The sequence below is a fragment of the Lolium perenne genome, chromosome 4, assembly GCF_019359855.2.
Source record: "Lolium perenne isolate Kyuss_39 chromosome 4, Kyuss_2.0, whole genome shotgun sequence".
In the NCBI taxonomy this organism is placed as follows: Eukaryota; Viridiplantae; Streptophyta; class Magnoliopsida; order Poales; family Poaceae; genus Lolium; species Lolium perenne.
The window spans coordinates 140,434,410-140,450,261 of NC_067247.2; the positions used below are offsets into that span (position 1 = coordinate 140,434,410).

At 46.2% G+C, this 15,852-nt stretch overlaps 1 protein-coding gene across 1 annotated transcript; it reads right to left on the bottom strand.

Annotated features, from left to right (window-relative positions):
- Positions 1-6,166: 6,166 nt before the first annotated feature.
- Positions 6,167-15,237, bottom strand: LOC127294045 (disease resistance protein RPM1). The gene is made up of 9 exons (XM_051323786.2): positions 15,110-15,237; positions 13,540-13,726; positions 13,199-13,451; positions 12,797-13,019; positions 12,566-12,686; positions 10,640-10,846; positions 10,439-10,504; positions 9,710-9,761; positions 6,167-9,255 (listed from the first exon to the last, which is right to left on the bottom strand). Exons 2-9 carry the CDS (start codon positions 13,699-13,701, stop codon positions 6,572-6,574), a joined length of 3,768 nt encoding a protein of 1,255 aa, XP_051179746.1. The 5' UTR covers positions 13,702-13,726; positions 15,110-15,237; the 3' UTR covers positions 6,167-6,571.
- Positions 15,238-15,852: the final 615 nt, after the last annotated feature.

Genomic DNA, 15,852 nt, shown 5'->3' on the forward strand with positions numbered 1-15,852 from the left:
TCGGACTCGGTCGCGGGTGAATCGTCGGGGGGCGATGTCACTCGGATCATTTGCTACAAGTGTGGGCAAGCTGGACATATGCAGGCGGACTGCACTGCCAACCCCTTCTGTGTCAACTGCAAGAAAGAAGGCCACCTATCTGCTATGTGCTCTATTTTCTCCAAGCTACAAGAACCGTTCTGGGCTGGTTTCGGTGGCGAGGGAAAAGGCTTCTTTTGCCTGGAAGTAGCTGAGGAAGAGCTTCAGAAGCCCAAGGCGAACTCTGCGCTGGTCTGCATCGAGACAGGGGACCTCACGGCAGAGCAAGTTGATGCAGAGTTTAAGGACCTTGTTGAAGAAGACTGGGATTGGCAAGTTCACAAAGTTTCAGAGACAGACTTCTCCCTTGTCTTTCCTTCCAAAGAAAGCTTGAGGATGGCGATCCGCGGGGGCGGCATCAAACTACCAACGAGCCAATGTCATGCGCTGGTCATGTCTAACACGGCGGACCCAACGGCTGCGGAGCAGCTGGTGGAAGTCAAGATCAAACTCCTCGGCGTTCCACCACCCTTCCGTCACAGCGACCGTCTCCTGGTGGGAGCCAGGGAACTGGGCAGACCCCTTTCGGTGGATGATGCTTCACTGGCCATTGAGGATGGCCCCGTCCGCTTGACTGTTGGCTGCCGGGCACCAGTCCAACTCCCGGACTCCATCACGCTCTTCGTAAACATGCAAGGATTTCGGGTTCGGGTGATCAGGGAAGATGCTCCGGCTGCCTCTGGCCTCCCGTCGCCACCGCCCCACCATAAGCCTTCTGATGATGAAGAAGAGGACGACGCCGCGGAATCTGACGGTGACCGTTGGGACGGCCGTCGTGGTCGCCATGCCAGTAAGGACCCACAGAACATGGCGCCAAAGCAGAACCCGCTGTCTAAGAACCAAGGCAAGGCAGCCGGGGCCAGCCGCAAATCGGTCCCTCTCACCACTACCTCTCCGTGCACGGATAAGGATCTTCCTCTGACCACGCTGCCTAAGACGGTTTTCTCCCAGTATGGCTCGAACCTCACCAAGGACGGTGATATCTTTCCCTTGGTGGCACAGATTGTGGCATCGGCCTCTCTCCCATCTTCCAACCCTGAGGAGGAATCGATTGTGGACAGCGAGCCCCTGATCTCAGTATCCGTCTCTGAGCTTTGCACACCAGGGGGCGGGGCAACCTCAGGCCAAAACTATGTGACCCCGTTCAAGGCAGTATCTCTCTCCGAGGAGGAGAAGAAAGAAGTGGGCTGGCAAAGCCCGATCAGGGCAGCAGAGGAGGCCGAGTCGCTGAGGGAGAAGGAGAGGAGAAGCAAGAGCAACAATGATCGCCCTTCCAAAGTCCACAATCCAGCCCTGTCTGAGGTGGCTACGCACCTGGAGTTCTCGGACGACAACGCTCCGACCTCGAAGCTGGTGGGTGACCAGCTTCAGGGGGGTCAGGTCATTCCTGAGTTGGCCGCGCCAGTGGCACGCGCTCCTCGGAGCCGGGCTTCGCCGGTGGACGCCTCCCGCAAGAGTGTCCGTGGTCAAGGCCTTACTGAAGGACCAGTGCTGGAGCGCGCGATGCGGGCGGCGGCGGCCAAGGATCCAGGTAACAAACCGCTCTCTTCGTTCGCTGTTTTACAAGATACTTCTTCCGATCTTTTGCTCTCTGTTGCCAAAGACAGTTGTGTCGTTTTTCCTTCGGCCGCTGGTTCTTCCTTAGAGGTGCTTTCTCTCATACGTGCAAAAGAGCTAGCTCAGGCCGAACTGGCACAGGCACGCAGCATTGCAGAGGCAAATCTTGCTAAAGAAAAAGAGGCAGCGGAGGCTGTGAAGCTGTCCAATAACTTGTCCGCACAAGAGGAGCCGTCTCCTGTACCGGTAGGGTCTGGTACAGGCGCTGCTCAAAGGCCACCGACAAGGAAAAGCAAAAGAGGAGCCAAAAAGGTGGTTGTCCAGACAGCGAGACCACGAACCCGCCAAGCACGGGCTAACGGACTGGTGTCTTAATGCGTTGCCTGTTCTGGAACATCAGGGGGTTCGGCTGTCGGGGGCGCCGAACCCTCTTGAAGGATTACCTCCGCTCGCACCACATTGATGTTGTTTGCTTACAAGAGACGGTCAAGCAGGACTTCACGGACCAGGAGCTACGCACCCTTGAAGTTGGGGAAAAATTCTTCTGGTGCTGGCTCCCGGCTTCCGGCCGATCGGGCGGCATGCTTATGGGCTTTAGGGACAGCTGCTTTGAGATTGGAAGGATTGACATGGGGCAATTCTTCCTTAGTGCCACAGTTCTGTGGCGTGTGGGCAAGATTAAGCTCGAGATCATGGGAATCTACGGGCCTGCGGACCACGCATACTCCAGGGAGTTTCTTACGGAGGTCACCAATAAGATCAATGGTCTGAACGATCCTCTTATTATGGGTGGGGACTTTAACCTCATCCGTAGCCAACAAGACAAGAACAACGACAGAATTAACTGGGCTAGACTCAACATGTTTAATGAAGCTATCAGCGACTGGGAGGTTAGGGAGATTCCTCGCACTGGGTCGAGATTCACCTGGACTAACAAGCAACTGAATCCAGTGAGAAGTGTCCTGGACAGAGTGTTTATCTCACCCTCGCTTGAACCCAGATTCCCTCTCTGCTCGGTTGTCGCAGAAACTAGCCTAGGCTCTGACCATACCCCCCTTATTATGGACACTGGAGAGGATAATCCCATCAAAAGTAACCGTTTCTTTTTTGAAACCGGCTGGTTTGAAATGGAAGGCTTCCATCAACTCCTATCCCAGGCTTGGGAGCGCCTGGGTTTACATACAGGAGGTAGAGACATTGTGGACTGGTGGCAGGGCATGAGTGGCAGCCTGCGCCAGTACCTCCGGGGCTGGAGTAAAAACATTGGGAAAGAACATCGCCTCCTCAAGCTGCAGCTGCTGGGGCAGATCAAACAACTCGATGAGGAGGCTGACTTGACTGGTCTTGAGGAAGAGGGTTGGGCCCTCAGGTACCACTTAGAGGACCAGCTAGTCAACATTTACAAACAGGAGGAAGAGTACTGGAGGCAACGTGGGAGAGTCCGTTGGGCTTTGCAAGGGGATGCAAATACGGCATACTTTCATGCCGTAGCCAATGGACGCAGAAGGAAGTGCCTAATCTCTTCTCTCACAACCGAGACTGGTCCTATCTCAGACAAGAGACTGATTCAAGAGCACGTCTACTCGTTTTACAGAGAGCTCTTGGGATCAGAGCAGCCTCGCCTCTGCAGTATTGCTCCGGATGCGTGGGATGCTCCATCGCGAGTTAACGCTGCGGAGAATTTGCACTTAGCTCTAACTTTTTCCGAGGAGGAGTTGGAAGCTGTCGTCAAAGACATGAAAACGGATACGGCTCCAGGCCCAGACGGCTTCCCAGTTGCTTTCTTCCAGCGCTGCTGGCCTTTGGTTAAACACGGGGTCCTCCATATCCTTAACGACTTCATCCTGGGACGGATCGATGTCGCTCGTCTAAACTTTGGGGTCATATCGTTAATTCCCAAAGTCCCCGGGGCTGATAAAATCACTCAATTCAGACCAATCGCTCTCATCAACGTCATCTTTAAGATTGTCTCCAAGGCTTTTGCTACAAAGCTAGATCCAATTGCTCATCGAATAATCAGCCAGAACCAGACCGCTTTTATCAAGGGCAGATTTATCCTCGATGGAGCGCTGGCTCTTCAGGAAATCATTCATGAAATGAAGAGCAAAAAGCTAGGGGGCATTTTGCTGAAGCTGGACTTTGAAAAGGCTTACGATCGAGTTAATTGGGATTTCTTGACTGAGGTTTTGCGTGCTAAGGGCTTTGACAGCGGTGCGGTCCATCGCATTATGCAGCTGGTTTCTGGTGGCCAGACTGCCATTTCCATCAACGGAGAGGCTGGCCCCTTTTTCCGCAATAAGAGGGGTTTGCGTCAAGGGGACCCCCTCTCCCCTTTGCTTTTTAACTTCATGGCGGAGGCTCTGTCCGTTATGCTTTCCAAAGCTTGTGAAGCTGGTCACATCGCTGGGGTGGTGCCACATCTTATACCCGGAGGGGTGTCTCATTTGCAATACGCTGACGATACTCTTATCCTCTGTCAGTTCGAAGAGAGACAAGTCATTAACCTGAAGTTTATCCTCATGTGCTTCGAAGAAATGTCCGGCCTCAAAATCAATTATCACAAAAGTGAAGTCATTGTCTTGGGACAACCCCTTGAAGATCAGCATAGGGTGGCTGATATGCTCAATTGCAAGCTTGGGAACTTCCCTTTTGTGTACCTTGGCCTCCCCATTTCAGACCGCAAGCTAACCATGGATCAATGGATGTTCCTGGTGCAAAGACTTGGGTCTCGGATTGAATCTTGGTTGGGGAGATTCCTCTCCTCGGGAGGACGACTGATTCTCTCCAATTCTTGTCTTAGCAGCCTTCCTATGTTTGCTATGGGGCTCTTCTTGCTTCAGGATGGAGTTCATGCAAAATTTGACTCACATCGCTCCCGTTTCTTTTGGGAAGGCGCGGGGCCGAAACGCAAATACCACCTGGTTAATTGGCCGGCGATTTGTAGACCTAAGGAAGCAGGTGGTTTAGGCCTTCTTAACACCAGAAAGATGAATATTGCCCTTCTGCTCAAATGGGTGTGGAAATTGTTCCAAGGAGACAACGCCTTATGGGCTCAGATTGTTAGAGCCAAGTACGCGACAGCTTCGGATATCTTCTCCGGTTCGGGAGCAGGGGGCTCGCCATTCTGGAAAAGCTTACATAAAATCAAGCATTTTTTCAGATTGGGAACCAAGCACTTGGTAAGGGATGGGACCCGAACCATATTTTGGCTGGATCGTTGGTTCGGGCAGCGACCGCTTAAGGACCTTTACCCCATTCTCTTCAGTATCTGTGACAACCAGCAAATCTCTGTTGCCTCCGCTTGCACTGCCTCTTCGGGACTTCGCTTCCGTCGAGCCTTTGGTCCTCAGGCCAGAGAGGAATGGGCCAGTTTGCTCCCCAAACTTCAGGAAACCAGGCTTACTCCGGGAACTGACACCATCACCTGGATCCTTGATCCCTCGGGCTGCTATTCCGTGTCATCCATGTACAAGAAACTGTCCGAGGGAGCTTCTGTTGCGCATGCTAGGGATGTGTGGGCAGCCAAACTCCCTCTTAAGATTCGCATTTTCACCTGGCAGTTGATCCTTGATCGCCTCCCATCTAGCCAGTTGGTGGCCTCCAGGTTTGGCCCGGCAACTGGGAGATGTGCCCTCTGTGATGCGCCAGAAGACGCAAATCATATCTTCTTCACCTGTTCGCTCGCTAGATTTATGTGGAGTGTGGCGAGGCAGCTCCTCGAATGTCGCTGGTCCCCTACCTCTTTTGCCCAGTTTTTTGCCATCGTCTCCAGTTTTTCGGGCCGTCCGCGCCGTCTTATTTGGACCCTTTTTGCGGCGCAAAGCTGGGCGCTTTGGCAAGTTCGCAACAAGCACGTTTTTGAATCTAGGGTGATTTCTAAACCTGCTAACCTTCTTTATAAAACTGTCGTGTTCTTGCAGCTGTGGACGCCTCTCGCAAAGCCTCAAGACAGAGCAAACCTGTTGGAGATGGCAAGGCAATTAAGACTTTTGCACGCGGGCGTGGTGGCAAGTGACCAGCAAGGATCTCCGATGGCGCAGGCGCACGCGACTCCTCTTGACGTTGCGCCGTGACTTAGGCTGGATCGCCCCTGTTTCGTTTTCTTGCTATGTTGTTAGCATGTTCCTTCGGCTAAGCTGTATGCCGCAGCAATGTAACCATACTCTGTTTCAAACCTCGAGGGCTTTATTAATTTAAAGTCGGGCACTAGATGCCTTTTATCTAAAAAACATACGGTTTCCCCTCTGTTGATCTGAAATTGGAGGCCTGAAACACCTGCCCAGACACACAAAACAGCTATGAAAAATCCAATAAAATTATACTACATACTACTATATACTAGGTCAAGCTCTGGTGATTTCAAACTTGAGGACCTAAATCTCATAAAGCATACAAATGATCTACCGAAAAGATCATGTACTAATGTGTGTGACTATAACTTCCGAGAATCAGATCTGGGATGGTATACTTACATAGATCAAATTATTAGGATGGAATGCACGAGAGGATTGTTCGCAAGAAATAATCGATAGAAACAGGCACATGTCCATACATAAAACAAGTATTGGAGAATGTTAACTGAAACAACACAGAAGTTACAGGTTCCTCCGGAAGGAAATGAACAGCTGTACTTGAAATAATTGTGTAACAAAACAGAGGTACTATATTCCATCTTCTTGTAGTTGTGTGGTGTGTGGTTTTCGCCGTTTTTCTTAATTAACCATGTATTGTATGGTCTTTGGGTCCAGTTTCCCTCATTAACCGGATCATTTTCCCTCTTCTTATAATGCAATGCGAGAGCTCCCCGTCCTCTGAGGTTCCATCAAAAGCAGAGGTAGTAACGAGATGATGCTGAGATGTCCATAATCAAAACCTTATCGGGGTGACGCACCATACAAGAACGCCACTGGATGCAGACAGAACCGGCCTGCATCACCTAGACACGAACCTCTAGAACATGCTGTATCTTTTGGTGCATTCCGCTATTGAGCCACTGACTTCTGAAATCCTTGTGCAAGCCGACCAACCAGAGCTTCTTCAGGGAGTGAAGTGATTCAATGCCTTGAGGGATCTTATCCAGATTCAGCAGCGACACAACGTACAGACCTTCAATAGACGGAAGAGCACCATCGATGATGTTTAGCTGTCTGACATCATGCATGTGCTTCAAGACAAGTGTCTTCAGGTTCGGAAATGAGCCTTCATAAAGAACCAAAGTACTTGGACTATGCATGTTGTTAAGCCTGAGATATGCGAGGTTTGGCATGTGGGGTGCGAGCATCCCCAGTGGATCTTCTGCGAGATGACACCAGCTTAGAGCTAAATACTTGAGGTTTTTTCCATGGCTGAGAAAGATCGGGCAATTTAATGTGCCCTTGGCCCATTGCCCTCTGATAATCAACCTGTGTAGATCTGTAGACCTTGGGTTGAGAGCCTTGAAGCTAAGTGCCTCATTCTCATCCCTTGCAGAAAGAAGAAGGCTTGAAAGAAACGGCATAGTTGACAGGGTAGCAAACAGATTTGCACAGTGCGCAACACTTATGTTGTCAATCCAGACACTTCTTAGTTGCATCAGTTTCTTCAGCTGCTCAGCCAAGTCATTGCTGGACTCCACAGTCTCGAGAGTTTGCAGTTCTTCCAAGTTGGACAGCTCTTTAGGTGCTTGCATTCCAACAAAATACCGAAACTCTGACTGCTTCTCGTCAGCATATCTATCGGCAATAAGGTGCCTGAGCTTCCTGATCCTCACAAGCCCCCGCGGAAGCTTCTCTATTTTAGTTTGCTTAATATCTAGGGTTTGGAGGTTAGATAGATTCTCGATAGAGTCTGGAAGTGACTTGACCTTGGTGCGCCGTAACCCAATGTAACGTAGATTAAACAGAGACCCTATGGTTGCTGGAACTTCAGTGATTTCAGAGTCTTGAAGCTCAAGTACAGTAAGGTAGTTGGATACAGACAAAATAGAAGATAACATGTCAGGAGAGGATGAAATTAATCCGAGAGACACTACTGTTCGAAGACGTGGGAACTTAAGTTTCAGCGCACTGCTGTCTTTCCATCCACATAACGACAGCCGGCGAACATCCCTATCAATCTGTATCATTGTGCCGTAGTCATTTGCAGAAGCATATCTCTCCTCTTCAGCAAAAGAAAAAGCCAGTTCACGCACAATATCATGCATCTTACAGGTGGTGACCCTACCAAGCTCATCAATCTCCACCACCTCAAGCATATTGCGGTGGATCAATTCCATGAGAATTCCCTCAGCCACCACCTCTGGTGCGTTATTTCCTTTACTCGGCACAAAACCTTCCGCAACCCACAGCCTCACAAGGCTGTCACGTGACATGGGGTGGTCTCCAGGGAACAGACTGCAGTACACCAAGCAGTTTCTCACGTCTCCTGATAGGTCATGGTAGCATAGATTTATAATATCTCGCACACGATCATCAGTTGACAACTTGAGAAGCTGATAGTATGTTTGTTGCCAAATGTCTAGCTCTTGTCGAAAAGACAACATACTGCCAATGGTAACAATTGCTTGCGGCATACCACGACATCTGTCAACTATAGCAGTAGCAATCATCTCATGATTCTTCGGGCACATGTGTCCCTTGTGGTTGCAAAATGCCCTTCTGCAGAAGAGGTCAAATGCGTCAGGCTTATTCAACGGCCGGAGCTCAAGGTGACGGTTGGGAGAAGAAATTTTTGCAACATCGTCCTTCCGTGTCGTAATGATAATGCGACTCCCTTGGAGATTCTCAAAAGCATCATGCATTTGCATATATATCTCTTTCTCCCACACATCATCAATTACAATCAAATATTTTCTATTTTCAAATCTCTTCTGTATCTCCTTTTTCAAGGCATTCACGTCCATTTTGTCAATGCCTAGCGACGATGGTTGTTCAGTATATCCAATCTTCCACAGTAGCTTTCTGAAGAGAGCATCAACATTGTAAATTTGTGACACAGCGATCCATGCATGTACGGAGAAGCTGATTTTTTCACGTTCATACACATTTGACACCAGGGTGGATTTTCTCAGCCCACCCATGCCAGATACTGTTATTACAGTGCTCTCGGGCTCTTTGGAGTACAGCCATCTGGTCAGCAATATCCTGTTGTCTTCAATTCCAACGAAACCTTCATCTTGGATAAAAACCGGGAAGCTGTCTTTGCAGGGCTTCAACCACTGGTCTCTCATCTGTATAACCAGCTGGATCTCCTTGTCCATCTCAGCCACCTCATCCATAATTTCAGTGAAAACTTTGTCATAACAAGCTCGCTTCATGGCAAATTTCTTCAGTAACCCTCCTCCTTTGAGCTTAGCAACATGGTATGAGAATTTATCCATTACATCCTCAACACGACAAGCCAATTTACGGACCTCCCCAATCCAACTCTTTGTAATTCCGTCAGCGAGGTGCACTGTGCTTATTTTACCAATAACAATGCCCATCTTTTCCAGTTGCTTTCCTATTTGCTCAACCTGTCCTGGCAGTTTCGTCAGATTGGTAACCTTTTTTGAGAGGTTAGCTATGATGACCATGGTGGATTCATCGCCTAAAATGGAGCCAATCTTTGTCAAAGCAGGGAGTACCACCTCAGACATTTGTGCTGAAAAACAAAGACACAGAGCATATTACATGGTAGAAAAATAAATCTCACCCAGCTTGGCTCTTATAGACATATAAGAACAGGAATTTGTAACATGGCCCCATCCTATCACACTATATCTGTCTATATAACAATAAGACCATTCTAACCATTTGACATGGTATAAGTTTTAGCACCAGCCCTTCAAACCGTTTACATTACACTAAGACAGCTGATATGAATGTGTTTGATGGAACCAATAATGTGTGTGAATTGACAAAATTGACTTTATTGAAAGTTCAGCAAGTACCGACTCTACTTCAAAACTTTAACCAAATCTGCCCATTCCACTCAACGTCAGCCAGTACAGTGCTGAACCATCGTTGATATCTTGGTCCTCCAACAATGCCACACAAAACCACCTCTTACTTTTCAAGAAAATATTTGGTTGGAACCGGATATATAGTATGATTACCTGGTGGCGTTTGATCGATGATTAAATTTGTTGGCCAGGAAAATGAGAAATTCTGAGAGCAAGAAAAATAAATTGTGTTCAGTCAAAACAATCCAGGATGTTTTCTCGAAAAAAATACAAGATGACTAACAACGAATGCATTGCAACAGACCACAGTATATAATGTTGGCGATGCGCTACATAGGCTGCAAGTAGCAGTACTCAGGGTCCTGGCAGAATTTATTGTACTACATCGTACCGCGTGGGAGAAAACACCTTACAGAATCAGAATTTACTGCGTGGGTGGAAAAGCCTTACAAAAAAAAATCTTTTCTGAAAATACTACTACTCTGGTTGATAAATATAGTGAAGTTCCAGAAATTAGCAGTATTTAAAATGTAATTTAGACCACTAGTTCTGTTATAGTATATGCATAACCAACAAAGTTACAATAATATTATGGAAAGATGATATAAAACTATGCATATAATAATTTGAAGTTTCCAATATGAACATTGCCAGCTAATATCTTGGTACGAAAGTGTAAATTCGAATTTCGTTATATTATGAATATCAATCATCACCAACTTAAGTACACTATTTTCCTTTGACCTATCACTTTTCTTTTCTCTGACAAATATTTACTTAAAGTATTTTGGAAGTTGTTGCATGCAAATATAAGGGATGACAAATACGTATATACATCTGAAATTTGTAAATAGTTACAGGCACGCTTAGAAGAAAAGTCACCTGAGGGCTTGTCTCTCCTAGGTCCTTAGGCATATCTTGATGTAGTTTGTTCGAAAAAAATTCTTCCTGTTCAAATAACCGGTTAAGACAAGTCACCCTATCCGCTGGCTCCAAGCAACAAAAATGCAAATGGACATGTACACAAGTTCTCAAAGTTAACTTTTCTAGATGATATCATGGATGTCGCGGGAATGGTCTTACCTGATGTGAAGTTATCATGCCAGCTTCGATGTAGCCATCCATACTTCCTGTTTCATCAAGTCTATCGATTATATGTTGTGTACTGTTAGGTCTCTTCGCTGGGTTGGAGTCCGTGCATTCTATTCCTATCTCAGCACATACTCGTACTTGTTCCAACTGTATGTCGCCCCATGATTCCTCCAACCTGTTACTCCAACTTTCAACTACCTACAAATTGAATTTTTCGAGTATTTAAAAAACACTATCTTTTTATATGTGAAATTAAAGTATGTTAACACTCTTGCACGAAACCACATCAATTAAGACTGCAAGCTAACAAGTAAAATTCACGAATTATTTTGTTGTATACATCAAGTCAAGTACTCATAAGGTGGGGAAGATTGGCTGGGAAGAAAAATGGTGGTGACAGATAGATAAGCTAGATGGGTAGGAATAGCAACTAAAAATGGTGGATTTTGTACACCCACGCATGGGTGTGGGTGTTTCTGTCACCGTCCATTGTGCTTTGAGATTCGGATAAAAAGAGGAAAGAGAAAGGAATCTTCTCATCTACCATGGTGGGCACGAATCTCGAGAAATAAATGGACGGTGACCCTAACACCCACACCCATGCGTGGGTGTACAAAAGTATTTCCCTACACCTAATGCAATATTTTTAGTAGTGTCTCTACAACATACTTAGTTAGGGTGTGCCCCAAGTTTGTTTTCCGATGGGAAGAAACCAGGTATCAATTCAATTCAGACGAAATATGCATCCAAATTCAGGTTTGAATATGGATGATAACACTGTAGATACTTTCCATTTTGCCTACAAAAATAAGATGACCTTTCATTTTTTTATCATATATTGGAGATACTTTTCAGAAAATTACTGTTCATCCAACTATATGTGCTTTGATGCCTTCTCCGTACTACTAGGGGTGTCTCTGTAAGAAGCATGGTTTTTTTAGTTCCACTTGCAAATCTTTGTGTTACGTTGATGCTTAAAAAATCGAAAAGATATGTTGTTTCATCCTTGTGTACTCAACTTTTGTGTTCCACCATTCAACGTGTTACCAAGAATCATATTAGGCAACACCATTCATGCACCATTTATTTGTTATAAATCACACGCTGAACCATGTTTCTAAAAATAAGTCATACTGCGATAAATTTACAGCTAAAATCATGATTTCAATCTGTTTCAGCATGCTAATTCATGTGAATTTTGAAGTGCTAAATATTGGGGCAGCATGGTAATGCTTCAGACCTAGTTCAACCACCCCTTGGCAAAGTGCAGTAGAATTGTGCGTGCCCTCCTTCCACCAAATATTCATATCGTAGTTTTAATAATTATTATAATGTAATATCCGATACCCTCAATCTATCATTGAACCCTGATCTAGGCTGGGGTCAACTTTGCTCTGATTCTTCCTGAATCGCTGCCTGATTCGCGACCCGGTCTGAATCCGCAAGAGCCTGGGAGGGAGCCTAGGTGGAGTTCGGAGTTGCGGCTTGGTCTTAGTTTCTCAGGAACCTAGGGCAGAAAGGAGCAGGGTATTAACTTTGAGTCTTTGATGGTCCAGATAAATACCTGGAGCATACAATGGCTCTTGATAACAGGAGTATTTAATTGTTGGTTTGCCGGTATTCTATCTTATATTTCTGGAAAAAACAATGTATACCATCTTTGATTCACGAATCATATCGAACCAATTCACAAACCCTATCACAGATTTGCGGTCGAAGATTTACACCTCCTACCAATTCAGTTTGTGGGAATCACGAATCTAGTTACTATGTCTTTCAGTCAAAACATATGGTCCATAGGGGATTACCAAAAAAATGAGTGCTGCATCTAAAAATAGAAAACAATAATGTTGGAAGTAATGCATTGCTTTTAAAATCAAGCATTTGCTTTCTAAACAAGGCCTAAATTGCTCTTACATTGTCAACATCGTGATATCCCTTCTTTCCAGTTAGTAACTCCATAAATATTACACCTAGACTAAAACGATCAAACAGGTATGTGATTTCTCCGTTACAAAATTCCGGTGGCAAATACCCCCTGCATAAATATATTTGTGTGATTTGTTAATGAGCAAGGTCACGCGGTGCTTGTATAAATCATAGTCAGAAAAAAAATGCTTGAACTTGAAAGAGGCTTAGCAAACTTACAGTGTTCCACCTATATTTGCAGTAATAGCTCGGCTTTGATTTTCATGAAAGAACCTTGAGAGACCGAAATCAGAAATCTTCGGCACCCAATCATCATCCAACAATATATTGGCGGGCTTTAGATCTAAGTGGAGGATGTATTTCTGATGAAGATAATGTAACCCATGAGAAATTCCTTTTATAATTTTATAGCGGTTTCTCCACTCAAGACCACAAGATGCATCTACAAAGGCGAAGAGGTAAAGGTATTATAGTATTATTACTTATTCAAGTCCTCAATATTTGGAGTATAGATAGTATACGACACAGTGATCACGATTATATCTGGGATTTTAAACTATACAATCTTTAAAACAATGAAATTAAAGATCAAAAGGAACTTTACATGTCACATGATCATACCAGTGATGTACTGATCAAGACTCCCTTTCGATAGATACTCGAAGCAAAGCAATCTTTGCATTACATTCGCCATGACCAGTTTGCCATTGTATAACTCCATACTTCCTTGCGTGTCTGCACAATAACCCAGAAACCGTACTACATTTTTGTGCTTCACCGTCATGAGACATTCAACTTCCCGGAGGAACTCCTTGTCATCCATAAGCTTATTGGACAGCCTCTTCACAGCAACCTTTCCATTCTTGAGTATTCCCTGCAGTCACAAGTTTACTTGACAGGATCAACTTGACTACTGAGATCAACTTCGATTAGGAGCTGGGCAGTTGAGAATTGTGACATACCTGGTAGATCACTGCAAACCCACCTTCGCCAATTTGGTGCTCAGCAGAGAAACCATTTGTAATCTCTGCCAAAAGTGATAGTGGCAGGGCCTTGGGCTCAGCGGTGTCATCATATAACATGCGCTCCAGGTCATCCTTTGTTGTACTTGTATGACAATCCATTTGCACTTACATGCGACAGTATGTTCTGGAAAGTGAAAACAAGAACGCCCATTATCTATCATTTTTTGCACATATATACCGAGACTGCAATCAACATACAAAACATTGATAGAATGATAATGACCAGAAAATTATTGAAAGGTAAAAAGGTTTGAATGAGAACCTACGGACAATGACCTTTTTTTCATATTGTGTTCAACTTCAACAAAACGAAATCAATCTTAAAACCATGTCCATCAAAAGTAGCACATAGAGAAGACTGCAAGATCAGCAATTAAAGCATTCAAGCACAGATCTAACTCCAAAGTAGTTACTACTGAATACATATATGCAGGACAAGAATCGGTTATTCTCCTTCTGAATGGAAAAAAGTCAACCCACGCGCAGACCTGACGAAAACGACCAAAATTTCTGCTGTGCAAAACGAATACCATCCCATTAAAACAATCCGGTATAGGTATGATTAACGTTTGGAGAAGAAAAGGATCACCGGCGAGCATACTGTAGTGACAGGTCGAGCACCGAGCTTGCGCACTGAAGAGTGTGGCAGCTGTGGTCGAGGGTGTTTTCCAGGCCGTCGATGGAGCAGAACTCGCCGGGATGCTGCCGGAGAGGTCACCGTCGCAGGCGGACAGCGTGTTGCCAGCGTGAGCCAGGCGGCACGGCGTTGGTGAGCCGGTTGGGCGAGATGTCGCCGGAATCGCCCGCCGGCGTATGCAGCGAGATGCGAGGAGCCGCCGAGCTCGGCGGGCACAGCGCCGGCGAGGAGGTTGCTGCCAAGTTCGAGCAAAGGTGATCTTTTTCATCCTGTTCATGGCGGCGGGGATCTCAACAGCGACGCGGTCGCCGTCGAGCCTCAGCCTGACGAGGCTCGCCATCCTCCCAATCTCCGGTGACGGCGGCGATGGCTAGGAGCACATGGGCAGGAGCAAAGCAGCTTCGACGGCGACGCCGTGCTTATTGCTGCTTTACTTCGACGGATTTTGAACAGGACCTACTGTGGTTCGCGATAGTTCTCGGACGTGACCGGCCGGAAACGGGGGAGAAAATATATCCAAAAAAGGATGAACATGAACCAAACTGCCGACTCTGGATCTCACTTGGATTCTTAAGTACTACGCTAGTTTAGACCAAAATAGGACGAACCAACCAAGCCTCCCGGCAGATCCAAGGAAAATCGTGAACGGAGTGTGTTCTATTCTTTCTTTGGCCGGGATGAGCAGAGTGAGGCTTTTTTTTTTTTTTTGACCTGTGAGCTGAATGAGTTGAACGGCCTTCTAGCCAGCAGATGCAGAACATGTCCGTAAAGAGCAGCTAAAACTCCCCAATCGATATTGTCAGCGTACTAGTTCGTCAGAGAAGAGAGACATGCTAGATCTGCTAGGAATCATGACAGAAATCTACTCACCTGCTTGAATTGTGGAGCAAAGTGGAGACCCGAATCAGAATGACAATGCGAGTAGTCAGTCAGGCCCGGAGAGATGCAATGTTTCCGCAATGGAACTACTTGCTTCTTTTTGCTTACTTTTATTTATCTAACTTTGCCGCTTGCCTCTTTATCTAAAGTTTTATTAATTTAATATCAATTTCGCTCTGATTCTTTGACCACGTGGGCATGGCATCCGGCTCTAGTCTCTATCCCCACCGGATACCGTGGGCGTAGTGATGGCATGTTGTTCAGTAGGTATAGGTCCCCGTGTTTTTTTAGGGTTGTACCTGTAATTGTACATGTGTCGTCTATATAAACATGAGCAGCCGGCCCTATTGATGTTGTGCAATCTCCAATAACTCTTCTACATGGTATCAGGTCCTGACCTAGCCGCCGCCCTCTCCCCCCTAGGGCGCCGTTGGTGTCGAGGGTACTCCTCGTCAATGCCCTCCGATAGGGGCTTAGGGTTGATGGAATCCTGCAAGCTGACACGAGACATCGGTTCACAGCCAAGCGGGGAGAGCAATTTACCCAGGTTTGGGGCCCTCGATGAGGTAAAACCCTTACGTCCTGCCTGTCCGTTCTTGATTATGATGATAATGGGTTACAATGGGGTGCCGAATAGTTCGGCTGAGATCTCGTCGAGATGGCTAATCGCTAGGGTGACCTAGCTCTAAGCTTTTGCTGGCTAAGATTGCTAAGATTGATCGTGTCCCTCGGCA

What these genes read in the sequence shown, in the direction of transcription:
- LOC127294045 (XM_051323786.2), bottom strand. Translation starts at nt 13,701, where the DNA reads ATGGATTGTCATACAAGTACAACAAAGGATGACCTGGAGCGCATGTTA. An exon ending in GATATCACGATGTTGACAAT is followed by an intron (nt 10,847 to 12,565) that starts GTAAGAGCAATT and finishes TTCAATTTGTAG; the next exon opens with GTAGTTGAAAGTTGGAGTAA. An exon ending in TAGGAGAGACAAGCCCTCAG is followed by an intron (nt 9,762 to 10,438) that starts GTGACTTTTCTT and finishes TCTTGCTCTCAG; the next exon opens with AATTTCTCATTTTCCTGGCC.